At 36.2% G+C, this 27,590-nt stretch overlaps 1 protein-coding gene across 1 annotated transcript in view; it reads left to right on the top strand.

Annotated features, from left to right (window-relative positions):
* TNNI3K (TNNI3 interacting kinase) overlaps positions 1-27,590 on the top strand; it is a 303,991-nt gene that overhangs the window by 17,987 nt on the left and 258,414 nt on the right. Inside the window, exons 3-4 of the mRNA XM_078072905.1 lie at positions 1,255-1,340; positions 9,760-9,857. Of these exons, the coding sequence (XP_077929031.1) occupies positions 1,255-1,340; positions 9,760-9,857 (184 nt within the window). The remainder of the gene's footprint in view (positions 1-1,254; positions 1,341-9,759; positions 9,858-27,590) is intronic.

Genomic DNA, 27,590 nt, shown 5'->3' with positions numbered 1-27,590 from the left:
TCCTTGTCTCCTTGTTCTATTATTAACATTTGTAAAGATGACTCTGAGTTTATTGTACTTCTACATACAGCATTCCAAAGCAAGGTGAGGTATATTTCTCAATATGAATAAGCATGTCTGTGGACTTTGCAGCTGGGAAGTTGAACATGCAAAGCAAGAAGGTTATGAGGATGGGGATGTTCTAGAATATTCTATGAAAACAAACCACTGGGCTTGCCATTGCTAATTAAAGTTTTCACTGAGATCCTTCAATGTCTCTAGATTTAGAGATTTTCTCTTTTTAGCAGCACCCTGGAAATAGCACCTTTTCTTTTCTATTTTAAATATTCCAGTAGCTTTTGAAGTGCTTAACTGGGTGCCTTGATGATAATGTCCTGAATTTATAGAACCTTTCAAGTGTAAGTACTTTACAAATGATATGGAAGGCTCACTCACCAAAGACGATGCTATCTCACTAAAGCTGCTGGAGATTTAAATAGGCAGGAAGCCGCTTGAAATTGACCTGGGAGGCCAAGGAGATGATCTCATTTCTACCGAAAAATGCCCTGGGAGTACCAACGACTTCAAGAGGTCAAGAATTTTAGCTTTACATTCCTTTTCCAAGACTACCTTTGGCTGTCTAGGGCCCTCCTGGCACAATGCTCTCTGTTCAGACAAAGGCAAGGATTTTACTAATTGAATCACTAACACTACTCCTCTCCAGGAATTGTATCATAGTACTAATCAGAGTTTAGACCTCCTTTATCTGTGAAATCTGACCCTGTCAGAGTACAAGGAAACTTTGCTTCAGGCAGAATCTGTAAAACATCGGGATTATATTCCTCTCTCCAATCTCTTATCAAATGCTACTTTTTTTTTTTTCCTTTTTGGAGGGAATTTCTTGACTTTCTCCATAAATACGATGAGAAATTTTGAATGTGAATGAGTTTACTTTCAAATGTCTGTTATTTCTCTTATACAAAAATTTTAATTCATAAAGTTTCCTTGAAAAGTTCAAATTATACATAGAACACAAAACTGCTTAACAGTCCTTAATTTAAACTTGTCTCTCTAACTTTCATATTATTTCCTCTTGATTTTAAGTATTCTTCATATGGATGCATATTCAAAATTCTTTTTCTAGATGGCACAAAATCCTAGAAAAGACATACTTCTGAATTTATAGTAACAGGTTTCCCTTTCATAAGTTTTCAAGTGAAAAATAGTAAACTAAAAGGTGAAATTTTTAGTCATCTGAAAAACTTTTTTTTTCAGCTCTGATGATGCCTTCAATAAAGTCAACTTAAATTACCGCACAGAAAATGGGCTGTCTCTACTTCATCTATGTTGTATTTGTGGAGGTGAGTGCTTGAAACTCGATACTTTACAAACTAGTTGTATGTATATATGGTCAATGATTTGAGCTGCTTAATAGTCTACAAGAGAATTCTATTCATGCTCAATTTTCTTTTTTGCTTTGTCCCTACAACCCTGATAACCTTCAGTTGAAGCAGTAACTACCAGGCAGATGTTCCAAATGATTTAGCTCTGAATTTAAGTTTCATTGTGTTCCTACCCTGAACCAAGTCACTTAATTTGCTTGGAAATTAAAGCAAAAAAATTCAGTATTGGCCATGCCAGTCAGGGATTAGGTTAAATTCAGAAGCACTTAAAGCATTCCCTAAAATATCATCAGGCAATCACTTTACAATCTGCAGTAAAATATGTGTAAGGTAAGATAAATGCCAAAGATAAAATCTCAAAGTGAAGATTGATCAAAGTGAAGATTTAGAGTTTAATTTGGCTCGTATTTTGTTCAGTTTTGTTCATTAATGTATCCCAAGCACTGGCATATAGTAGATAATACATTTTTAAATTAATGAATGATTAATATTTACTTTGTTAATACAAACTAGTATTCATTGAACTCAGGTTTTAAATAAAAAACACTAATGCAGAAATATTGACTCTAATCATATTCCTTAAGCATTCCTCCCAGAACAAACTAAACAGACTCTACTTAACAGATCTTCTAAATTTAAACATGCTTTCCCAACCTTAGTTATTTCTTCCAGATTTCTCTGATCTAAATAAATAAGCTTTACTGCTAATGATGTTCTGAGGAATCCTGTATAACTAGATTTTTATCTAAGCTTTTTCACTGTTTATTAAATGAATTTTCATGTTTTTATGTTTTAAAACCGATGAGAGTACTACAGAAAAAATTGTAACACAAATGATTTAAATAAACAGCACTGATACAAAGTTCTGTAAGTGTAATAGAAATGTTCATTACTAAGGATGGCTGTCAATTAATAGAAGACTTCACAAATGGCCCGCAGAACAGCAGTCTGACATTTTTTTTAAAAAATATTGATTTTTTTTCCTTTTTATTGTTATGTTAATCACCATACATTACATCATTAGTTTTTGATGTAGTATTCCATGATTCATTGTTTGCGTATAACACCCAGTGCTCCATGCAGAACGGGCCCTCTTTAATACCCATCACCAGGCTAACTCATCCTCCCACCCCCCTCCCCTCTAGAACCCTCAGTTTGTTTTTCAGAGTCCATCGTCTCTCATGGTTCGTCTGCCACTCCAATTTCCCCCCCTTCATTCTTCCCCTCCTGCTATCTTCTTCTTTTTTTAACATATATTGTATTATTTGTTTCAGAGGTACAGATCTGTGATTCAACAGTCTTGCACAGTTCACAGCGCTCACCATAGCACATACCCTCCCCAATGTCTATCACCCAGCCACCTCATCCCTCCCACCCCCCACCACTCCAACAACCCTCAGTTTGTTTCCTGAGATTAAGAATTCCTCATATCAGTGAGGTCATATGATACATGTCTTTCTCTGATTGACTTATTTCGCTCAGCATAACACCCTCCAGTTCCATCCACGTTGTTGCAAATGGCAAGATCTCATTCCTTTTGATGGCTGCATAATATTCCATTGTGTGTGTGTGTGTGTGTGTGTGTGTGTGTGTGTGTGTGTGTATATATATATATATACACACACATATATACACCACATCTTCTTTACCCATTCATCTGTCGATGGACATCTTGGCTCTTTCCATAGTTTGGCTATTGTGGACATTGCTGCTATAAACATTGGGTGCACGTACCCTTTCTGATCCCTACTTTTGTATCTTTGGGGTAAATACCCAGTAGTGCAATTGCTGGATCGTATGGTAGCTCTATTTTCAACTTTTGAGGAACCTCGATACTGTTTTCCAGAGTGGCTGCACCAGGTTGCATTCCCACCAACAGTGTAGGAGGGTTCCCCTTTCTCTGCATCCCCGCCAACATCTGTCATTTCCTGACTTGTTAATTTTAGCCATTCTGACTGGTGTGAGGTGATACCTCATTGAGATTTTGATTTGGATTTCCCTGATGCCAAGCGATGTTGAGCACTTTTTCATGTGTCTGTTGACCATTTGGATGTCTTCTTTGGAAAAATGTCTGTTCATGTCTTCTGCCCATTTCTTGATTGGATTCTTTGTTCTTTGGATGTTGAGTTTAAGAAGTTCTTTATAGATTTTGGATACTAGCCCTTTATCTGATATGTCATTTGCAAATATCTTCTCCCATTCTGTCGATTGTCTTTTGGGTTTGTTGACTGTTTCTTTTGCCATGCAAAAGCTTTTTATCTTGATGAGGTCCCAATAGTTCATTTTTGCCCCTGCTTCCCTTGTCTTTGGCGATGTTTCTAGGAAGAAGTTGCTGCAGCTGAGGTTGAAGAGGTTGCTGCCTATGTTCTCCTTTAGGATTTTGATGGACTCCTGTCTCACATTTAGGTCTTTCAACCATTTGGAGTCTATTTTTGTGTGTGGTGTAAGGAAATGGTCCAGTTTCATTCTTCTGCATGTGGCTGTCCAATTTTCCCAACACCATTTGTTGAAGAGACTGTCTTTTTTCCATTGAACATTCTTTCCTGCTTTGTCGAAGATGAGTTGACCATAGAGTTGAGGGTCCATTTCTGGGCTCTCTATTCTGTTCCATTGATCTATGTGTCTGTTTTTCTGCCAGTACCATACTATCTTGATGATGACAGCTTTGTAATAGAGCTTGAAGTCCAGAATTGTGATGCCACCAGCTTTGCTTTTCTTTTTCAACATTCCTCTGGCTATTCGGGGTCTTTTCTGGTTCCATACAAATTTTAGGATTATTTGTTCCATTTCTTTGAAAAAGGTGGATGGTATTTTGATGGGGATTGCATTGAATGTGTAGATTGCTCTAGGTAGCATTGACATCTTCACAGTATTTGTTCTTCCAATCCATGAGCATGGAAGGTTTTTCCATTTCTTTGTGTCTTCCTCAATTTCTTTCATGAGTATTTTATAGTTCTCTGAGTACAGATCCTTTGCCTCTTTGGTTAGATTTATTCCTAGGTATCTTATGGTTTTGGGTGCAATTGTAAATGGGACCAACTCCTTAATTTCTCTTTCTTCTGTCTTCTTGTTGGTGTATGGGAATGCCACTGATTTCTGTGCATAGATTTTATATCCTCCCACTTTACTGAATTCCTGTATGAGTTCTAGCAGTTTTGGGGTGGAAACTTTTGGGTTTGCCACATAAAGTATCATATCATCTGCAAAGAGTGAGAGTTTGACTTCTTCTTTGCCGATTTGGATGCCTTTTGTTTCTTTTTGTTGTCTGATTGCTGTGGCTAGAACTTCTAATACTATGTTGAATAGCAGTGGTGATAGTGGACATCCCTGCCGCGTTCCTGACCTTAGGGGGAAAGCTCTCAGTTTTTCCCCATTGAGAATGATATGCGCTGTAGGTTTTTCATAGATGGCTTTTATGATATTGAGGTATGTACCCTCTATCCCTATACTCTGAAGAGTTTTGATCAAGAAAGGATGCTGTACTTTGTCAAGTGCTTTTTCTGCATCTATTGAGAGGATCATATGGTTCTTGTTCTTTCTTTTATTAATGTATTGTATCGCATTGATTGATTTGCGGATGTTGAACCAAACTTGCATCCCAGGGATAAATCCCACTTGGTTGGTGAGTAATCCTTTTAATGTACTGTTGTATCCTATTGGCTAGTATTTTGGTGAGAATTTTTGCATCCATGTTCATCAAGGATATTGGTCTGTAATTCTCCTTTTTGATGGGGTCTTTGTCTGGTTGGGGATCAAGCTAATGGTGGCCTCATAAAACGGGTTTGGAAGTTTTGCTTCCATTTCTATTTTTGGAACAGTTTCAGAAGAATAGGTATGAATTCTTCTTTAAATGTTTGATAGAATTCCCCTGGAAAGCCATCTGGCCCTGGGCTCTTGTTTTTTGGGAGATTTTTGATGACTGCTTCAATTTCCTTAGTGGTTATAGGTCTGTTCAGGTTTTCTATTTCTTCCTGGTTCAGTTTTGGTAGTTGATACATCTCTAGGAATGCATCCATTTCTTCCAGATTATCTAATTTGCTGGTATAGATTTGCTCATAATATGTTCTTATAATTGTTTGTATTTCTTTGATGTTGGTTGTGATCTCTCCTCTTTCCTTCATGATTTTATTTATTTGGGTCATTTCTCTTTTCTGTTTGGTAAGTCGGGCCAGGGGTTTATCAATCTTATTAATTCTTTCAAAGAACCAGCTCCTAGTTTTGTTGATCTGTTCTACTGTTCTTTTGATTTCTATTTCATTGGTTTCTGCTCTGATCTTTATTATTTCTCTTCTCCTGCTGGGTTTAGGCTTTATTTGCTGTTCTTTCTCCAGCTCCTTTAGGTGTAGGGTTAGGTTGTGTATTTGAGACCTTTCTTGTTTCTTGAGAAAGGCTTGTATTGCTATAAACTTTCTTCTTAGGACCGACTTTGCTGCATCCCAAAGATTTTGAACAGCTGTGTTTTCTTTTTATTTGTTTCCATGAATTTTTTTAATGCTTCTTTAATTTCCTGGTTGACCCATTCATTCTTTGGTAGGATGCTCTTTAGCCTCCATGTATTTGAGTTCTTTCCGACTTTCCTCTTGTGATTGAGTTCTAGTTTCAAAGCATTGTGGTCTGAAAATAGGCAGGGAATGATCCCAATCTTTTGGTACTGGTTGAGACCTGATTTGTGACCTAGGATGTGATCTATTCTGGAGAACGTTCCATGGGCACTAGAGAAGAATGTGTATTCTGTTGCTTTGGGATGGAATATTCTGAATATGTCTGTGAAGTCCATTTGGTCCAGTGTGTCATTTAAAGTCTTTATTTCCTTGTTGATCTTTTGCTTAGATGATCTGTCCATTTCAGTGAGGGGGGTGTTAAAGTCCCCCACTGTTATTGTTTGTTGATGTGTTTCTTTGCTTCTGTATTAATTGGCTTATATAATTGGCTGCTCCCATGCTAGGGGAATAGATATTTATAATTGTTAGATCTTCTTGTTGGATAGACCCTTTAGTAGGATATAGTGTCCTTCCTCATCTCTTATTACAGTCTTTGGTTTAAAATCTAATTTGTCTGATACAAGGATTGCCACCCCAGCTTTCTTCTGGTGTCCATTACCATGGTAAATGGTTTTCCACCACCTCACTTTCATTCTGGGGGTGTCTTTGGGTCTAAAATGAGTCTCTTGCAGACAGCATATCGATGGGTCTTGTTTTTTTATCCAATCTGATAGCCTGTGTCTTTTGATTGGGGCATTTAGCCCATTTACATTCAGGGTAACTATTGAAAGATAGGAATTTAGTGCCATTGTATTGCCTATAAGGTGACTGTTACTGTATATTGTCTGTGTTCCTTTCTGGTCTATGTTGCTTTTAGGCTCTCTCTTTGCTTAGAGGACCCCTTTCAATATTTCTCGTAGGGCTGGTTTTGTGTTTGCAAATTCCTTTAGTTTTTGTTTGTCCTGGAAACTTTTTATCTCTCCTTCTATTTTCAATGACAGCCTAGCTGGATATAGTATTCTTGGCTGCATATTTTTGTCATTTAGTGCTCTGAATATATCATGCTTGTCCTTTCTGGCCTGCCAGGTCTCTGTGGATAGGTCTGTTGCCAATCTAATGTTTCTACCATTGTAGGTTACATATCTCTTCTCCCGAGCTGCTTTCAGGATTTTCTCTTTGTCTCTGAGACTCGTAAGTTTTACTATTAGATGTCGGGGTGTTGACCTATTTTTATTGATTTTGAGAGGGGTTCTCTGTGCCTCCTGGATTTTGATGCCTGTTTCCTTCCCCGAATTAGGGAAGTTCTCTGCTATAATTTCCTCCAATATACCTTCTGCCCCTCTCTCTCTTTCTTCGTCTTCTAGGATCCCAATTATTCTAATGTTGTTTCATCTTATGGTATCACTTATCTCTCGAATTCTGCCGTCGTGATCCAGTAGTCTTTATCTCTCTTTTTCTCAGCTTCTTTATTTTCCAGCATTTGGTCTTCTATATCACTGATTCTCTCTTCTGCCTCATTTATCCTAGCAGTTAGAGCCTCCATTTTTGATTGCACCTCATTAATAGCCTTTTTTATTTTGACTTGATTAGATTTTAGTTCTTTTATTTCTCCAGAAAGGGTTTCTCTAACAACTTCCATGCTTTTTTCAAGCCCAGATAGTATCTTTAAAATCATCATTCTGAACTCTATTTCCGACATCTTACTAATGTCCGTATTGATTAGGTCCCTGGCTGTTGGTACTGCCTCTTGTTCTTTTTGTTGAGGTGGTTTTTTTCCGTCTTGTCATTTTGTCCAGAGGAGAATAGATTAATGAGAGAACAAAATGCTAACAGGGTAACAACATCCCCAGAAAATATACACTAAACAAATCAGAAAAGACCTGAAACCAGGGGGAAAGAAAGGGAAAGAAAGAAAAAAAAAAAAAGAAAAAGATAAAAACAATAACAAAACAAAACAGAATATGATCAAATATGATCAGGCTGGTGCATAGATCAGTGCCACACAATAGATTTTGGGCATATTTTGGTCTGTTAGAAGAAAGTGCCTCCCAAAATTTTAAAGAAAGAAAAACTTATATATGTACAAAAATAAGGGTTAATACGATGAAGGGATGGAATATGACTGTAAAGATGAAAGTTATAAAAGATTTTATAAAAGGAATTGATAAGATAAGAAGTTGGTTGAAAAAAGAAAGAAGAGGATTTAAAAAAAAAAGAAAAAAAAGGGAGAGAATGTGATCAGGCAGGAGACTAGAACAAAGCCATACACTAGAGATTTAGGGTATATTTTGATCTGTTAGAAGAAACTGTATCTCAAAATTTTAAAGAGAGTACAACATATATATATGCCAAAAATAAGGGTAACTACTATGAAGGGATAGAATATGACTCTAAAAATGAAAAATAAAAAATATCTTTTAAAAAAGGGATTGATAAGATGTTGGTTGAAAAAGGGAAAAAGAGAAATTAAAAAAAAAAAAGACAGTTAAAAAAAATTAACTTTGAAAGACTAAAGAATCATGGTAAAAAAAAAGCCATGAATTCTATGTGCAGTATTCCCCTAGCACTGGAGTTCTGCCATTCTCATTGATCAGTAAACTTGGTCTTGGCTGGCTGTTCTCGCTGATCTTCTGGGGGAGGGGCCTGTTGCCATGGTTCCCAAATGTCTTTGCTGGAGGTGGAATTGCCCCGCCCTTGCCAGTCCGGGCTGAGTAATCTGCTCGGGTTTGCTCTCCTAGCTTTTGTTCCCTGCTAGCTTTCCGTACAGCTTTGGAGGAGGAGAGTGAAAATGGTGGCCTCCCAATCTCCACCCCGGAGGAGCCAAGAACTCGGGGCCAGGCTCCTCAGTGCACCGCCAGAGAAAAGCAGTCAGTCACTCCCGTCTCCCTGGTCTCCGGCCGCACTCTGTGCTCACCCAGCCTGTGACCGCGGGTTTTTATCTCTGGCACCTGACCCCGTGTGGAGTCCCCAAACCCAGTAGATCCCTGCGGTGCGCTCCCGCACCGCTCCTCCCGGGGGAGGAAGGTGAGTCTCCCTGGATCTGCCGCTTGTTGGGTCCCTGCTGGAGGAGCAGTGGCCCGACTGTGCCGCGGATCACGGTTTATGGCAACCCCAAGCTCAGAGCCCGCGCCTCGGCTCCGTCTCTGCAGCCGGCTTCCCTGCTCCGATACCTGGGAGTTCTGCTGCACTCAGGCACCCCTGGTCTTTCTGTGACTCTGAGGGTCCTGAGACCACACTGTCCTGCGAGGGTTCCACTCCCCGCTTAGTCACTGGAGGGATGTCCCTCAGCGGAGCCGACTTCTCAAAGTTCCAATTTTGTGCTCCGTGGCTCTATCACTTGCCAGAAGTGGCCCACGGAGGCCCCCTCCCCTGCCGTCTATCCTCCCGAATATCACCTTGGATTCACTTCTCTGCACGTCCTACCTTCCAGAAAGTGGTCGCTTTTCTGTTCAGAGAGTTGTTGCTATTCTTTTCTTCGATCTCCTGTTGAGTTCATAGGTGTTCAGAATGGTTTGATCCCTATCCAGCTGAATTCCTGAGAGCAGACGAAATCCAGGTCTCTTACTCCTCCACCATCTTGCTCCTCCCCCTATTTATTTATTTATTTGAGAGACAGAGAGAGCAAGAGCACCAGTGAGTTGGTAGGGGGAGGGAGATAAGCAGACTCTGTGCTAAGCACAGAGCCCAAGGCTGGTGATCCCAAGACCTTGAGATCATGACCTGAGCCAAAACTGAGAGTCAGACACTCAACTGCCTGAGCCACCTGAGCTACTCAGGTGCCACAACTCGACATTTTCATACATCAGTGTGAATTTATCATTAAATCAAAGAGAAATTTTAAAGTCACTTGGTCTACTCCCACAATAATTTAACCTTTTTTCACTTTTCTCTTTAAGGTAACAAGTCACATATTAGAACCCTTATGTTAAAAGGGCTTCGCCCATCTCGACTAACAAGAAATGGATTTACAGCCTTGCACTTGGCAGTTTACAAGGTACAATATTTTTGTTCCCATAATACTGTATTACAACTTAAGATGATGTGCATCTTCAGACTGCTGCTGCCCTTCTTCCTCCTCTCCTCCTCTTCTTCTTCTTCTTCTTTGTGTGTGTGTGTGTGTATGTGTGTGTGTGGCAAATTGGTAATCATGAAAAACATTCAGAGTGACCAGAGCATTACATTACTACGTGAAGCTCTTTCTCTATATTGACCTGGTATTATCTATATACCAGACACATACTCTTTGTAACACTTACCATGTTTAACTCATTTAAGTCTCACAAGAAACCTGTAAGTGAATACTATTATTGTCCCCAAGATTACATGGTTAGTCAGTGGGTTAGCCAGGATTTAGGAGTTGGCCATCTGGTCCCCTTGCCAGAGCTTCTCACCAGGAGACCAAGCTGCCTCTGTGCAGTAGAGAATGAGGTTGCCTTTGAGGATGAAAGAAGGACATTGAAGCTACATTTATTTTTCTGCACATTTTCCTTAATTAAAAATATCTTTAGAGGCGCCTGGGTGACTCAATTGGTTAAGCATCTGACTCTTGATTTTGGCTCAGGTCATGATCTTAGGATCGTGAGAGCAAGCCCTGCATGGGGCTCCACACTGGGTGTGGAGTCTGTTTAAGATTCTCTCTCTCCCTCTCTCTCTGCCCCTCCCCCCCACCCCACACACAGGCACTCATGCAACATTCTCTCTCTCTCTCAAATAAATAAATAAAATCTTTAAAAAAATACCTCTAGAGTTCCCTTTAGTTTCCTTCTTTTATTTTTCCTACTTTTTCTTCAGTTTATTTCCTTGCATCAGTCCCTGTTTCCCAACTAATCTCAGTACCTGATCAGAAAGTAAATATAAAAGTGGGTTTGAAAAACTGGGATACTCAGTATTGGCATAGATCCTTGAGATTGTCATAAATATAAATTTATAGAATATATAAAATAAATATAAATTGTTCATTCTCTAATCATAATAAGTTTTTACTTACTCTGTACTTATGAGTTAAGTATTATACTAGGTTTTATATACATTATTTCTTTAACTATTAATATAACTTAGTGAGATGCATAATAGGGTTTATTTTATAGAAAAGGAAACTGAAGGTTAAAGTTAGCTATCTAGTGAATGTCAGAATAGTGACTGTCAAGTGCAGTTGGCTCATACTCTCAGACTCTCATTGTTATATTGCATATTTTGTTCTTTCTCAGTTTCATGTGAATCTGTGACAGGATTTTATTTCAGTTTTGTATGTGCAGGACTTGGGAGTGGGGGCAGCTGTTGCTCATATCAGGATCACTTCACACTACCGTCCCTCCCCCAAACTTTAGAGTTTATCACGGTTAGGGGAAGAGAGCCATATTTTCCCACAATTCAGATTCACATATTCCTGTGATTCATAGTACAAATGCTCTAATATTCATCCTTTTTTGCACCCAGCCAATTCCTAGTCAGTTTTATTTTGTTTTTGTTTTTGTTTTTTGTTTTTTGTTTTTTCTGGGAGAAAGTGTCAGTTATTTGCTAAATTGTCCTAATCATCCTATGAAACTTGAATTGAGGCTGAATTCAGGATGTTGGAAACTGTGTCTGATGCTGGATTTTCTGCTGAATAGCAGGAGGTGAAAGTAGAAGAGCTCCAAAGAATAGGAAGCGAGTTAAGGCAGTATGTGAAACTATGAATTCTGAATCTGACTGGGAGATTCCTTTCTATATTAGTTTGTTTTCCTAACACTTAGTATGACACAACCATAGAAATGCATTCTGAATGATTTAGTGCTACAATCTTTACAGAATTTCTTCTACTTCTGTTTATCAAAACTAAATTTCCATATTTAGAATTCCCTTTGCTCTATTTCTTCTGTTTTCATATATTTTACAGAGGGATATATGGACTAGCTTGTTTTTTAGCAAGTTTAAACAAATTTAGAGTCTTAGGACATAAGGTAGGCAAAAATTTTGAAAAGGCTATAATTGAGTGCATGATTATTCCACCTATGCCTTAACAAAGGCAAAAACAAATTAAGTTTACAATTTCCTTTAAAACACAGAAAGAATATAAAGTAGCCATTCATACTACCATTGCATTAAATCTAGTTCTAATTATCCATTCCCTGACCTGCCTAAGAAAAAGAAAATCCACTTCCATCATCACAATACAATGATCAAAATCAGAAAATTTAATATTGATGCAATACTATTATCTAATCTATAGTCCAAATTCAAATTTGGTTAGTTATCTTATTAGTGTCATTTATGAAAAGCTGTTTATTTTTTTCTTGTTTAGGATTGATTCCAGAATCATTCATTTTTAGTTTTCTTGTCTCTGAATCTCTTTTATCTAAAAGAAATGTCCTTGCCTTTATTTCCTTTCCTTTCTTGATTTTAATATTTTGGTGCATACAGAACAGTTACTTATATATATTTATTTGGATTTTTATAAATATTGCAAGTGAACTTTATTTTTTCTTACCACTCACAAAATGAATAATTTGATTTTCACATCTTTTTATTGGTCACATCAGCAGCTCATTTAATCATACACCCTGGCATGCTGGTTAGCACTCCTCTTACTTGTTTTGTTTGTTATTGCTTTGTTTTTGCTCAGTTTTTTTAATAGGGGCTAGATTTATTGAGGTATAATTTGTGCACAATAAAATTCACAATTTTAAGTGGACAATTTGATGACTTTTAAAAATGTATATAGTCGTATACTATCATCACAGTCATGATATAGGACTTTTCTATCATATAAAAAAGTTCCCTCGTACCTTTTTTGCAGTCAATTTCCTCCTCTATCCCCCTGACCTCTGGAAACCACTATGTGTTTTCTATTAGTATAATTTTTCCCTTTCTAGAATTTACCTAAATGCAATCCATTCAGTATGTTTTCTTTTATATATGGTTTCTATCGGTTATCATAATACTATTGTGTGTTCAGTAATTCATTTATTTTATTGTGAATCTATATTCCTTTCTATGGATATAGTACCATTTGTTTAACAATATACTTGTTATGGACGTATGGGTTGTTTCCATATTTTGGCTGTTATAAATAAAGCTGCTATTAATATTCATGTACAGATCTTTGTTTGAACATTTGTTTTTATTTCTCTTGGGCAATGCATAGGAATGGAATTGATGGGTCGTATCATAAGTGCATGTTTATTTTATAAGAAATGCCAAACCCTTTACCAAATTGGCTATATCATCTTCCATTTCCATCAGCAATGTATTTGTTTCTAGCGATTATGTGATATACTCTTGACAACACTTGTCAATATTTTTTATTTTAGCCTTTCTATTGAATGTATATTAATATTTCATGATTGATGTGCATATCTCTAGTGACTAATGAAGTTGAATCAATTTTCGTGTGCTTATTTGTCATCTTTTTTTTTTTTTTTTTTGCTGTAGTGTCTGTTCAAATCTTTATCCCATTTTTAAATTTGGTTTATTGTTTTCTTGAATTATAAGAAAAGATCTCTATGTATTTGGATATGGGTCCTTTGTTGGATATACATTTTGAAAAATTTTCCCCAGTCTGTGGCTTGCCTTTTCATTTTCTTGTAGCAAAACTTGTATGCATTATTTGTTAACTGATTAGTGATTACATTATGGATCCTCAATAAACACATGCACTGTCTATTAACATCAGTCTACTTCACTTTAAATGTAAGAACCATCCATAGTATAGTTCCACTTTTTCTTCATTCTTTATACTATTGTTGCCATATACATTATATCTATACATGTTATAAATTCCAATATATGGTTAGAATTTTTCTAATAAACACTTCATATCTTTTAGAGAAAATATCTTTAATTTTCAGCAGATTGGTTATAATAATCCTATGTATGATTTTCTCTGGACAATGCTTTTTAGAGTCCATTGAGCTTCTTAAATCTGTAAGTTTATGCTTTCATCAAGTTCAGAAATTTTGACCTTTATTTTTTTAAATATATATGTTAGAATGTTTGGTAATCTTTCACAGGTTACTGAGTCTCTGTTCATTTTCTTCTATCTTCTTTCTCTCTGTTCTTAAATTTTGATTATTTCTAATTACTTGAATTCAAGTTCAAAAACGATTTCTTTACCATCTCCCATCTGATGATAATCTGCTAAGAGTTATTGATTTCAGATACTATACTTTTCAGTTCTGGGATTTCCCTTGATGTTAAAATATAATTTCAATTTCTCTTCTATGATTACCCATCTGTTCCTTTATTTTTCCATATTTCCCTTTAAATTCTTGATTCTATCATTAATGACAGTTTTAAATGCCTTATCTGTTGTTTCTAACATCTGGATTACCTCAGTGTTTATTTCTATTGAGTGTTTTTTCTCTTGACTTCATATTACATTTTCCAGTTTTTTCACATTTTTATTAATTTTTTATCGCATGTTAGACATTATGTATTATTTGTTACAATAAATCATCATGTCATCTTCCTTTAAAGGGTGTGGGGTTTTATTTTGTTTTTGTTTTTTTTGGAAGGCAGTTACATTTCACCCAGTCAGTCTTGATTTGACTTTTTGTTAGGGTGGGTCTATTTGAGTTTCAGACTTAGCCTAATAGCATACCTCTTACTCTAGGATGTGGTCCTTACCCCTGAATATGGTTCTTACTCCTAAGATGTGGATTTTTGATATCTTACCTGAATACCCAAGTCGCTTAATAAAGTCTCCATTCTGGTTTCTGGAACTCCAAAATTTCCTATTACTACATGACCTCTTCCATCATTACCATATACTTTTCAGCCATAAATTGGTGAGCTTATCTACTACAGAGTTTTTCTCTGTTTCTGTGCAGCCCAACTCAAAAATCTATAGTGAATCTCAATGCAGATATCTGCAGTCCTCTCTTTGTGCAGCTTCTTCTTCTGTTCCAGTTACCCTACTTGACAAATTACAATCATTTTATAATCCCAGAAATTTAATCTTGATTGTCAACTCATTATGATTGCCCTTTCACTTTCTCTTCTGTGACAGAGAAATATCTCAGGCAGAAAGTCAGAACAATCATGGAATATTGTGGAGGCTTACTTTGTGTCTTCCCCTTCTTCCAAAGATCACAGTCTTTTGTTCATGTTGTTCAATGACTTAGAACAGAAGTGTCATATATTTTGTTCCATTTTATGTATTTGACTTGTCAGTGAGGAAAATCTGTACAAGTTATCCAGTCATGCCCCCATCTATTTTTAGGTTTTAGATTACTTCCAAACATATGAAATATCTAATAGGCGCAATCTAGGATTTGCACCTTAAGCACATCATTTTGGAAGTAATCGAAAAATAGATGGGGGCATGACTGAATAACTTGTACAGATTTTCCTTACTGACAAGTCAAATGCATAAAATGGAGCAAAATATATGACACTACTGTTCTAAGTCATTGAATTAAAGAGGGCATGTATTGAATGGAGCACTGGGTGTTATACGCAAACAATGAATCATGGAACACTACATCAAAAACTAATGATGTAATGTATGGTGATTAACATAACATAATAAAATAAAACTAAAAAAAAATACTGTTGTTATCCATTACCTGCATAATAAAATTCAAATTCTAAATAAGAGATTCAAAATCCCTTAATTCACAATTTTGCTGGAACCACTTTTCAGACTCCTACAGTCTCTGCTCTTCCAACTCTAATGGTTTTCAAATTTAATATGCATAAGAATTACATGGTAACTACATGTTTAGAATGGATATTTCTCTCCACATCTCACTTCAATCAAATTTGGTACACATAGAATATGCTAGGAATCTAAAATTTTAACAAACAGCCTAAGCAATTTTGATGTAAGCAGTCTAAGGCTAAATGATAAGGATCATTGTTCAAGTCTTGCAACTCAGATTGTGGTAAGAAGACCAGCAGCACCTGCCTCAAATGAGAGAGTTTTAGAAATGCAGAGCCTCATTCCCTATCCCACCCCTAACCAACAAGAACATGGGTTTTTGTTGTTGTTGTTGTTGTTGTTTTAATCCCAGCTGACAGGTTTACAGACTAAAGTTTGAAAAGCATTGTTCTAGATTATTTCATTCTTTAGGACAAGCATTTTTCACACTTCAGTGTTTTTATTCTTATTATTTCTTCTGCTTAAATATATTTTTATTTCTTTTCCTAGTAGGAGATTATTACATATTTGAAACCAAGATAAATTGAGCTTCCTCGAGCTTTCTTGAACTCCCAAGCAGATTTTATTGTACTCTCTTTTGGGTTTCAATTACAAATTCACATTGTTTTATATTATAATATTTATAATTATTTATTTAGATATTTCATATGTTGTTCTGTGAACTTGTAGCATTGGGAGTAAGTTTTTTTCTTTAATTCCTCAGTGTATAAGGACCTATAAAATATCCTTGATAAATATTCTTGAGAAATTAATGAGTATCCAAACATTAGCACAAACAATACTTGACATTGATTGATATAATATACCTTCATAAAGACTGTCAGCTTAGAAGCTAGACTATTTGATTCCATATCTCAGTTCTGAGCCTTACTAGCTGTGCATCTTTAAACAAATTACTCTCCCCTCAGTCTCTGAAATGGAGGAAATAGAATTACATATTTCATTGAGTGGTTTATAGTTTTAAAGAGGACAAACCATATGCAGTACATAGCAAAATACCTAGCACATAGTAAGTACTCAATAAAAGTTAACTATCATTGTTGAACTTTCAAACATTTATTGAAGACCTAATGTTCAGCCATTTTTTTAAAGATGTTATTTATTTATTTATTTATTTATTTATTTATTTATTTATTTGAGAGAGAGAAAGAGTACACACACATGCCAGCCCATGAGCAGGGGGTGGGGCACAGGGGGAGGGAGAGGGGGAGAGAGAATCCCAAGCAGACTCCATGCTGAGCACATAGTCCAACACGGGGCTTATCCCACAACCCTGAGATCATGATTTGAGTCAAAACCAAGAGTCGGAAGCTTAACTGACTGAACCACCCAGGCGCCCCTAATGTTCAACCATTTTATACAGAAAAACAAACAAAAAGGATCGTGTCTTCTGGATTATTACATTCTAAAGAGATGAGAATATGTAATCCTAAAAACATTAAAGTAGTGAAGTCTACACTTAGATCAATGGATTCCAAATTTTTTTATCATATGCCATATAAAATTAGCTCCCCAAAAGCATATATTTGTTCATAAATTATAATTATGAACAAAATTATCAATAAATAGGTCTAGGCAAAAATACACTCTCTGACAGACAGCATTAAAATTTGTGGGTATAAATCCATACTTCATATATCCTTTTTGATAATATCAAAATATTTTGACAAATTTGTTTTCAAATATGATTAAATTGTAATTAATTTTACCTGGAAATTTGCCTTACAAAAAGCTCAGATTACTAGAAAGAAAATTGCCAGCATTCTAGCTCTGCCATTTTCCTTCCCTTCTTATATTAGTGATATACATTTCCTCTGTGATTTTTTCACAGGAATCTTTTAAAGATAATGTGCCAATTTTTTAGAGATAAGTTCAGTTAAAATTAGATATTAAAATCTATAAATCCCCTAAATTTAGCTCACATAAGCTATAATGCATCCTTATGTACTAAATGCTAAAGAAAAAAAAAGTGAGAAGCAACTCTCAACTTCTCTCCATTTGGAATTACAAGTTTTATTTATCATACTTTGGGTATTGTATATGACACATAACTAACTGATACATGAACTGAGACCACCAGTACAAATTTTCATGTTAACTATTAGTAAAATAAAATGTATATAAAATATATAAAATAAAATTAAAAAGATAAGTAGAATTTCTGATATTTTCTTTTTGCACCTTAATTAATTTTCTTACAAGATATCTGTCATATTGGCATTCCACTTTGGGACATACTTCTTTAAATCGTATCTAAATTGAACTCCTAAAATGAAACATAAGATTTTGAGGAAAAATTTGAGATTTCCATAATTTCAAATATCATAAGCAAGAATGTTAATGAACAAAAACATATCTGACTGTCTAATTAACCTCAGACATACCCTTCCTTCAATACATAGGCAAACCACTTGAAATTTCTCTAGTGAATGAAAAATTGCATTTGATTAGTCAACTTTTTTTTAAGCATTTCATGCTTTAAAAAAATGATAAAAGCAGGTGTTGAATGGTCATTTATTCCATCCTACAGATTTATAGCAAGATCTCATTCCAATCATTCAGAAGAAGTCATTTAAATATTTATTACATAGGGAAAGGGCATGGAAGGGGGAAAAATTTAATTCAACCTATGTCTTTTGGCTCACTAGACCTAGGTTCTTATTACCACACAACCATGCCTAACAGAAAGCTGTTTTCTATTCATGGTGATCCATAGCCTGGAAACTGTTGTATCTTTTTTTCTGATGTTTTTTCTTCCTTAACACGTATATTTGATTGCAAAATTGATATTTTTTTTCAACTATCCTAAAATCCAGGTCACAATGCATGTGTTTCATACTTTCTGAATCCTTTACTGACATAGATTTTCTCTGCCTCAGCACTACTGATATTTTGGATTGAATTATTCCATGTTGTGGGGGCTGTCCTGTGCATTGTAAGATATTTAGCAGCATTCCTGGCCTCTAGTCTCTAGATCCTGGTAGCCACTTCTCCCATCCCCAGTGTGACACCAGAAATGTCTACAGACATTGCCTCTTGAGGACAAAATCACCCCCTGCTGAGAACCATTAATTTAGAGGACAAAATTAATTGATATCTTTTTAAAATCCAAGTTACCTTTTTATTTGAATAAATAAAGTTTCCTGATTAAAGAGAGCATTTTCTCCAAGTAGGAATTTGTCAAGATAATAAAAACAAATTCTTGGAAAAAGAAACAAAAATCACACACACAAAAATAGAATCTTACTTTTTGTTTTTGTTTCTGTTTTTTTTCTTTTTTGATACTTAACTAAATCTTCCAGTTAATTGCAACTTTTAAACACTGCTTAAAATTTTTAATTTAAGGAACCAGAAAACATTTATACCCACAAATTAGATCAAACATTAAGATTTATTTTTATACTTACATTTCTTCTTAGTAAACTAATATTTCATAATCTCTAAATTAACATGTTCTCAGTAAAAACTTGATAGGATGTTATTGAAAACACTAATTTATCCTTCAATTCTTATATTAGCACTACTTCTTGGAGAACCTTCCCTGACCCCTCCCAAGTCTGGATTAGGTGCTCCTTCCATGTACTCTCATAAACACCCTGTACACCTTCTCATACTGTGAATGATTCTCTTTCATTACATGGTTACTTCTCTACATCTTCCTCTAGTTTAAGGGTCACAATCTTAAGTATGTGTAGGAATGATACAGGTAACATAAATGAATTAAGGTGTTAGATAATATGACAAAGTTAAATGGGGACTAACACTTGGACTCAGTGTTTTTGAGACATAAGACATGTGGAGACTGTGGCAAATTAGAGAACTTATTTATGCTCCATGTAAAGGAGCAGTCAGCGTTCAGCTCCAGCTAATCATTGCCATGTAGGCAGGTAAGCCCAGTATTGCCCCAAATTTCAGAGAATCAGAAATTATGAAGTTTCCTGATATTTAATTTCCATTAATTCAAAATTTTAGTTTTAACTATTATGCAAGCCAAACCATATACATAGTTTCCCCCTTGTGACCTGTTTCTGTGAGCACCACCAAGGCAGAGATTAGATCTAAATTTCTTATCATCTTAATCTAAGTGCATAGAATAATTCCTGGTGTATATTCATCAATAAATACATGTTGCATAAATAAATAAATGAAGTTATAATTCTATGGTGAATAATTCTATTATTCAAAGGAGGAAGAATCATGTTGACATTGGACAAAATATGGTTCTATTTTAGCCATTAGATGTGGAAATTAGAAAATTGTCAGATATCTCCTTAAGGAATGTTTAGTGAATTTGTGGGAATAGAGAGTGTAAAAATGGATTGAAAGTAAATGGAGTTGGGAAAACGTAGGCAATGAATAAAGATTGGGCAGTATCTTGAGGAGAGATAGGATCACAGAAAGATTCTACAATAGTGTGTTTCTCGATCTTTTTAAAGTTTTGCTTCTTTGGATAAACATAAACATTCACTGTCTGTTTACATGTATTTTATTTTAAAATAAATAAAATTAAAGTGAAAACAAAGAAATTATAATACTCAATTTGCTTTTTCAAACAGCAAGTATTTGCATTCTCCCAAATTCCCAGAGATTCTGATTAGCTCCTCCCTATTAAATCAACACTATATTACTGAAAGAGAGAACAAGTATATTCAAAGGCCAATTGGAAGCAGCCCACAGGACATGATTATTGAACACTAGGAAACAGAAGAGGAAGGGTCAGCAAGGGTGATGAGAAAAAAAGAGGTCGAAGGCAAAATTAGAGGCCTTACCCTGAGTACAGGTACTCAATCTACAAGTGTGTTCCTTCTCTCTTTTCTCTCCTTTTTTTCAAAATTTCAAGCAAAGTCAAGTATTCCTGTCACACCAAAACCTTTAATAAGTGCTATCTTTTGCAGAGGTAAATTCAGAATTATTTCAACAAGAGGCATGTAGGTGTGAACTTTCATGAGCAGTTATTTTTATACTGATTAATGGATCCTTTCATTGGAGATGTCTATGATACATGAGGCAGCTCTAGTCCATTAAACTTTAATGCCTAGAACTAAATATGTTTCATACTGAAGCTCTGTATAGTCCCTTGCCCTAAAAGAAACCTTAATATTCTTTGAAGACTACAAAACTGCTTTTTTACTTTTTTCCTTACTAGCATAAACACCAGGCTGTAATAATTACTGGGCTGGGTAAATTGGGTTATAGAGAAAAGATACTTAAGTAAGCACATTATTAAAATATTTACTTATATATCCCTGTTTTCACACCCAGAAACCCAGTCTTCTTTCCAAACCAAGTTCAGGTCTTCCTTGCAGCTTGATGTGACATTTCAGGGAATATTACAATATTTGAGTTAGATAGGGTATTACAGAAAACAATTTAGCCCAACTCTGCATCTTGCAGGTGAAGATATTGAGGTATTTCATGATTAAACATATTTGGGGATAAAGTGGACTAAGATTAAGATGTAAGGTGAATGTTCTCATAGGTCAATCTTGGGGGTGACATTTAATATTAGTATATGAATTTATACTTGTAAGAATCTTGAGTTTACAAACATTCCCACATACATTATACAATTTGATCCTGTTACAACCCTGTAAGATCGATACAGCAGGTATTAGATTCCCTTTTTACAGGTGAAGAACACATGGTCAGGGCTTACACATGAAAGGCAAAAAATTGAGAGTAGAATATTAGTTGGGGGTGGAGGGTAACATGTTGTATTTAAAAAAGCATAGGACTTAAAATCAGAAGGTCTAAGTTCAAATCCCAGTTAAGCTTTGATTTAAATGTGCATTAAAGAAATATTTTATGATATGTTATGCCAGTTGAGTTCTTGAAAAGCCGGCTCTGAAAGGGATTTTGGAGTGCAAGAGATTTATTTGGAAGTGACACCTGTGAAAGGCAAAGGAAGGCAGTGGAATTAGTCTGGGGAAGCTGTCAGACCACAGTGAGACTCACTAAAATCTTTGCCAGCCCAATGGGAGCTCCAGAGCAAAAATTGCCTATTAGAGGAGTAATGCTTGAGTGGCAATGGCTGGGTCCTTTTACCACCAGCTTTCTCAGTCAATGACTGGGGGCCACTTTGAAAAGATCTCAACTCTACTGCTGCAGTGGATCCTGAAAGAGCTAGCTAAGGGAGATTGCCAGCTAACCACATTCCCAGCACACTCTTCTTGAAGGGAGATCTGAGTGGCGTATCTCTACATCTGCCAAACAATGGGAAATACTCAGTATTTTATATTAAATGAAAAAGGGAGATTATTTATCTCTATATGTAGTATAGCTCAATTGTGTACATGATAATTAACAGCAAAAATTATGTGTCAAGCATTATGCAAAATGCATTACATCATTTGATTTAATCCTCACAACAACTCTGTAAGATTGACACTATTATGATCTCCATTGTATAGAAAAAAAAAAAACCCATAGCTTAAGAAGTTAGGGAACATGTCTCAAATGCAGGAAGTGGCCATTAGAATGCAAACACAAGTACTTTGCAGTGCTAGTCTGTGCTCTTATCTAGTTTCATGAAGGTCCATACCTGAGAAAAAGAATGGAAGGAAATAAATGAATAATTGATACTAGTGATTATATGGTGGTACTACAGGTATAAATTGTTATTTATTCCTTTACTCTGTTTTCTACATTTTCTACTATGACATGTGCTAGTCGTCTGTTAAAGCATAACGAATTAACTCAAACTTAGTCCTCTTAATACGACAGTCATTTTATTATTCTTAGGGATTCTCAGTTCAGAAATTCAGACAAGATGCAGCAGGGATGGCTTGATTCTGCTCGACTGTATTTGGGGCCTCAGCTGAGAAGACATAAATGACTAGGGTACTTCATCAACCAGGGAATTGGAATCCCCTGGAGCCTTCACATATCTGGTGCCTGGGCTGGAATGACTGTAAGTCTAGCTTGAGCTGGGTCATCTGAGGGGAAAGCTTGTATATGATATGCAGCTTCTCTGTGTGGCCTGGGATTCCTTACAGCCTGGCTGCCTCAAGTTAGTCAGACTTCTTACATGGTAGCTAATAGCTTCAAGAACAAGTGTTCCAGAAAATAGAAGGAAGATATGTGGCTTTTTATGACCTAGCCTTAGAGGAAACATAGTTTATTTCTACCACACTCTTTTGATCAGAACCCACCTGGATTCAAGGGGAAAGGCCACAAATTTCACATCTGTATGGGAAGATTATAAATGAATTAGTGTTGTGTTTTAAAACCTCCAGAGGACATATTTCCATAATCAGAAGAAAGTAAATTTTAAACATTAAAAATTCCCAGTTTAGTTTTCATTCTGAAATAGAACTAGCAAAAAACAACAACAAAAAAGTGTGTGTGTGTGTGTGTGTGTGTGTGTGTGTGTGTGTGTATTTAACTTACGAGATTTGGTGGTAGAGAATCTAAGCTCCCTGACACTAATGGTTACTTATCTTGGCTTTATCCATAGTAACAATCACAGAGCTAACAATAGGCAAGATATTAGATGCTGTGTTACGGTTTTATGCATAGTACAAAGTTGGAGTTGCTAACATTACAAGAAATTTTTCCCATTTACATAAATCTTTTTTTTTTTTTTTAAAGATTTTATTTATTTATTTGACAGAGAGAGAGATAGCGAGAGCAGGAACACAAGCAGGGGGAGTGGGAGAGGGAGAAGCAGGCTTCCCGCCGAACAGGGAGCCCGATGTGGGACTCGATCCCAGGACCCTGGGATCATGACCTGAGCCGAAGGCAGACGCTTAACGACTGAGCCACCCAGGCACCCTACATAAATCTTTAGAGGTCTATTGTATCTCAAATCCTATTTTTTCAAGGATTTGCTAGACAGATTTTTTATCCAAGCCTTACTGTACCACACACGGATTTTCTTTTGTTTAAAAATAGTGTACAGGGGCTCCTGGGTGGCACAGTTGATTAAGCACCGGACTCTTGGTTTCGGCTCAGGTCATGATCTCAGGGTCATGAAATCAAGCCCCGCCTCTGGCTCTGCACTGAGCACAGAGTCCGCTTAAGACTCTCTCTCGCTCTCCCTTGGCCCCTCACCTCCCAACTCTCGCTCTCATAAATAAATAAATCTTTAAAATTAATTAATTAATTAGTATTGTACACACTAATGCATAACAGAGGCTTATTTCCCCACACTTTAGAATGCTTCTGTGTAAAATCTTTAAAAAAATTTTTTGCCTTTAGATACTTGTTATATATCATAGAGTGCAAACAATAAGATCAACTTTGTCATATTTAAAATTTACCCATGTTATTATTTTATATGAATGATTTTTCCTCCCTGGAAGGTGTGTGCCATATTGCTGACTTTTAAAATAATTCCATTAGAACACAATACTTCTGTAGAGCAGGAAAAAAATATTTGGGACTCGTCAGTTAAATGCAACAAAATACAGCAAAAGTACATCCTCTCTTTGATATTGGAACTAAGGAAGGATCAGGTAAAGCACCATGGATCGTCAAACGTGAAGCATGGACTTTAGAGTCAAACACACCCGATTTTGTATCTAGCTCCAACACTTACAAACTACTTAAGGTTCTACAAGTACTTTAAATTCTTTGAGTCTGACTGCTATCAGCCATGATAGGGATAATAGTCTTTTTCTCATAGGTAAGTTGTGAGGCTTGAAGAGATGATGTCAATAAATCATTTTACATGGTATTTAGCCCATAGTAAGCAATTTTTAAGTAGCAATGATTGCTTTGTTACATTCTCTTTAGCATAGCTTGGGAATATAAAAGTTCTATCTTTATAGTATTTAGTAAAAAAAAAAAAAAATTTAGGTCAATCAGAGGTCAACTTGAGAAATCTAACCAAGATATGAAAGGATAATTTAGTACTTCAAACTGACCTCAACATTTGACTATTCTGAAGAAATCATGACATACTTTCTCTTACATTACACAAATTTTGGCTAAATAAGAAAAAATAAAGATAGTTGAGAAAAGGATGGATGTGCATTTACTAGAATTTGCCTGATAAATATTTCATCTATTCCATTATTTTACATGTAATTATTTTAATGTAGCCTAGTATGGTGCTTGTCATAAGGTAGACATTCACTAATAAATATTTGTCAAATTAAAGAGTATCTGTCTTTCTATGGATTTGTACAAGTTCTTCATATATATACAAACCACTTGTCAGTGTTAGATATTGTGAATATTTCTTCAATTTGTCATTTATCTTATTGTATTTTTAATACTTTTATTTGCTTAAGTTTATCATGTTTTCCCTCTATTTTAAAAAGTGATTTTGTGCTTAAAAAGACTTTCTCCATTTCCCTGCATTTAAATGCCTATCCATCTGCAGGGAAAAATGTTTTGAGGTGATGTCTTTTTCATTCACCTCAGAGACTTTAGCTCTCACCTGTCTTTAACCCTCACCATTTAAAAATAAAAGTTATTGATGAGGTTGGAGTTAACTCCTGTGAATTGTTTTGTTTTGTTTGTTTTGTTTTGTTTTTTCTGGACAAAGCAGAACTGGTAGACATTTCCTGTTTCCAGTACTACTTCAGAGTTTTCCTATGTTTTAATACTTTGATTAATTCAGTGGGTAACTAATGAAGCAGAAGTAAAGTTGTGCGGAGGAGGTAAGGGCAAAGGAGAAACAGGAGTTAGATTATGGAGTCAATTCACTTTCTTATTTGGAAGTTTTCACTGAGGACCAAACTAAACCCCAGTCTTCTATGTCCAATGGCAGTAAGTTTGTTGAGTATTATTTTGCCAGGTACCTTACAAGTACTTTAAACGTATTATCACATCAGTTGTGAATGCACAGTTTGTATATGTATCACATCAGGACATACAGTTACTGTGCCCTGTATTTATAACCAAGGAACTTAGTGTAAAGGGGTTATGTAACTTGCCCCAGTTGACAGTCATTAGCAGAGCTGGTATTCTAACTTTGGAGTAATTCTAGTACCCGCAGTCTTAACCCTAAGGATCTCATGTAACTTAACATGTGAAAAATAAAATATTTTATTTCTACCTCAAAAACTGCTTCTTCCCAATTCTTCCCTAGCTCTGTATCATGTCATTCTCCTGCTAGCTATTGTGCTTGGAAAAAATTCAAACACCAAATACCATGGCCTACAAGGCCCTATAAAATCAGGGGTCTTAGACCTCATCTTGAACATTACTTTTCCTTTTTTTTTAATTAACATATAATGTATTATTTGTTTCAGAGGTACAGGTCTGTGATTCATCAGTCTTACACAATACACAGAGCTCACCATAGCACATACCCTCCCCAGTGTCTATCACCCAGCCACCCTATCCCTCCTGCCTCCCTCCACTCCAGCAACCCTCTGTTTGTTTCCTGAGATTAAGAGTCTCTTATGGTTTGTTTCCCTCTCTGGTTTCGTCTTGTTTCTTTTTTTTTTTTTTAAGATTTTTAATTTTTTTATTTAACAGAGAGAGAGAAAGTACAAGCTGGGGGAGTGGCAAGCAAAGGGAGAGGGAGAAGCAGGCTCCCTGCTCAGCAGGGAGCCCGATGTGGGGCTCAATCCCAGGACCCCGGGATCATGAACTGAGCCGAAGGTAGACACTTAACTGTCTGAGCCACCCAGGCTCCCCTGGTTTCATCTTGTTTCATTTTTCCCTCCCTTCCCCTATGATCCTCTGTCTTGTTTCTCAAATTCCTCATATCAGTGAGATCATATGATAATTGTCTTTCTCTGACCGACTTATTTCGCTTAGCATAATACCCTGTAGTTCCATCCACATTGTTGCAAATGGCAAGATTTCATTTTTGATGGCTGCATAATATTCATTCCATTGTGTGTGTGTGTGTGTGTGTGTGTGTGTGTGTGTGTATAAATATATAAATAATATATATAGATATATATATACACACCACATCTTCTTTATCCATTCATCTGTTGATGGACATCTAGGCTCTTTCCATAGTTTGGCTATTGTAGACATTGCTGCTATAAACATTGGGGTGCATGTACCCCTTCGGATCCCTACATTTGTATCTTTGGGGTAAATACCCAGTAGTGCAATTGCTAGGTCATAGGGTAGGTCTATTTTTAACGTCTTGAGGAACATCCATACTGTTTTCCAGAGTGGCTGCACCAGGTTGCATTCCCACCAACAGTGTAGGAGGGTTCCCCTTTCTCCGCAACCGACAGAATGGGAAAAGATATTTGCAAATGACATATCAGATAAAGGGCTAGTACCCAAAATCTATAAAGAACTTATCAAACTCAACACCCAAAGAACAAATATTCCTTTCTTTATTTTTAACCTTCTACTCAACACTGGCCTTCAAGCATACTAAGTTTATTTCCATCTTAGGAAATTATGTGTTTCACACTTAACTGCTACCTGATCTTCAGTGGCCACCCTTGAAATTGTGACTTGGATTTCTCCTTTTGGTATTTACCATTTATCTCAAAGTGTACCTTCTCAGAGAAGTGAAGCTTTCCCTGACCACTCAGTTTATTTTTTTATTTTTTTTTTTTTTTAAAGATTTTTTATTTATTTATTTGACAGAGAGAGAGCGAGCGAGAGCAGGAACACAAGCAGGGGGAGTGGGAGAGGGAGAAGCAGGCCTCCTGCCGAGCAGGGAGCCCGATGTGGGACTCGATCCCAGGACCCTGAGATCATGACCTGAGCCGAAGGCAGACGCTTAACGACTGAGCCACCCAGGCGCCCCCCTGACCACTCAGTTTAAAGTAGCCACTTTATTATTTGCTACTTTTCCTTCACAGTCATTGGTACTTTATGATACTGTATATAATATTTTTTATTTATTTATTTTAGAGAGGAGAGAGCATGTGCATGGGGTGGGGCAGAGGGAGAGGGACAGGAGAGAGAGAATCCCAAGCAGACTCCCCATTGAACATGGAGCCTGATGGGGAGCTCAATCCCAGGACCCTGAGATCATGACCTGAGCCAAAATCAAGAGTTGGTTGCTCAACCTACTGAGCCGCCCAGGTTCCCTTCTTATTTATTTTATGTCTCTCCTCTTACTGTATATACAGTACAAATGTAAGCTCCATGAAAGCAGAATTTTAACTGTCTTACACAATGCCATGTTCCCTCTGCTCAGAACAGTGTTTC

Source organism: Halichoerus grypus, chromosome 5, assembly GCF_964656455.1.
Source record: "Halichoerus grypus chromosome 5, mHalGry1.hap1.1, whole genome shotgun sequence".
Classification (NCBI taxonomy): domain Eukaryota; kingdom Metazoa; phylum Chordata; class Mammalia; order Carnivora; family Phocidae; genus Halichoerus; species Halichoerus grypus.
This window is presented reverse-complemented; position numbering and strand designations above follow the sequence as displayed.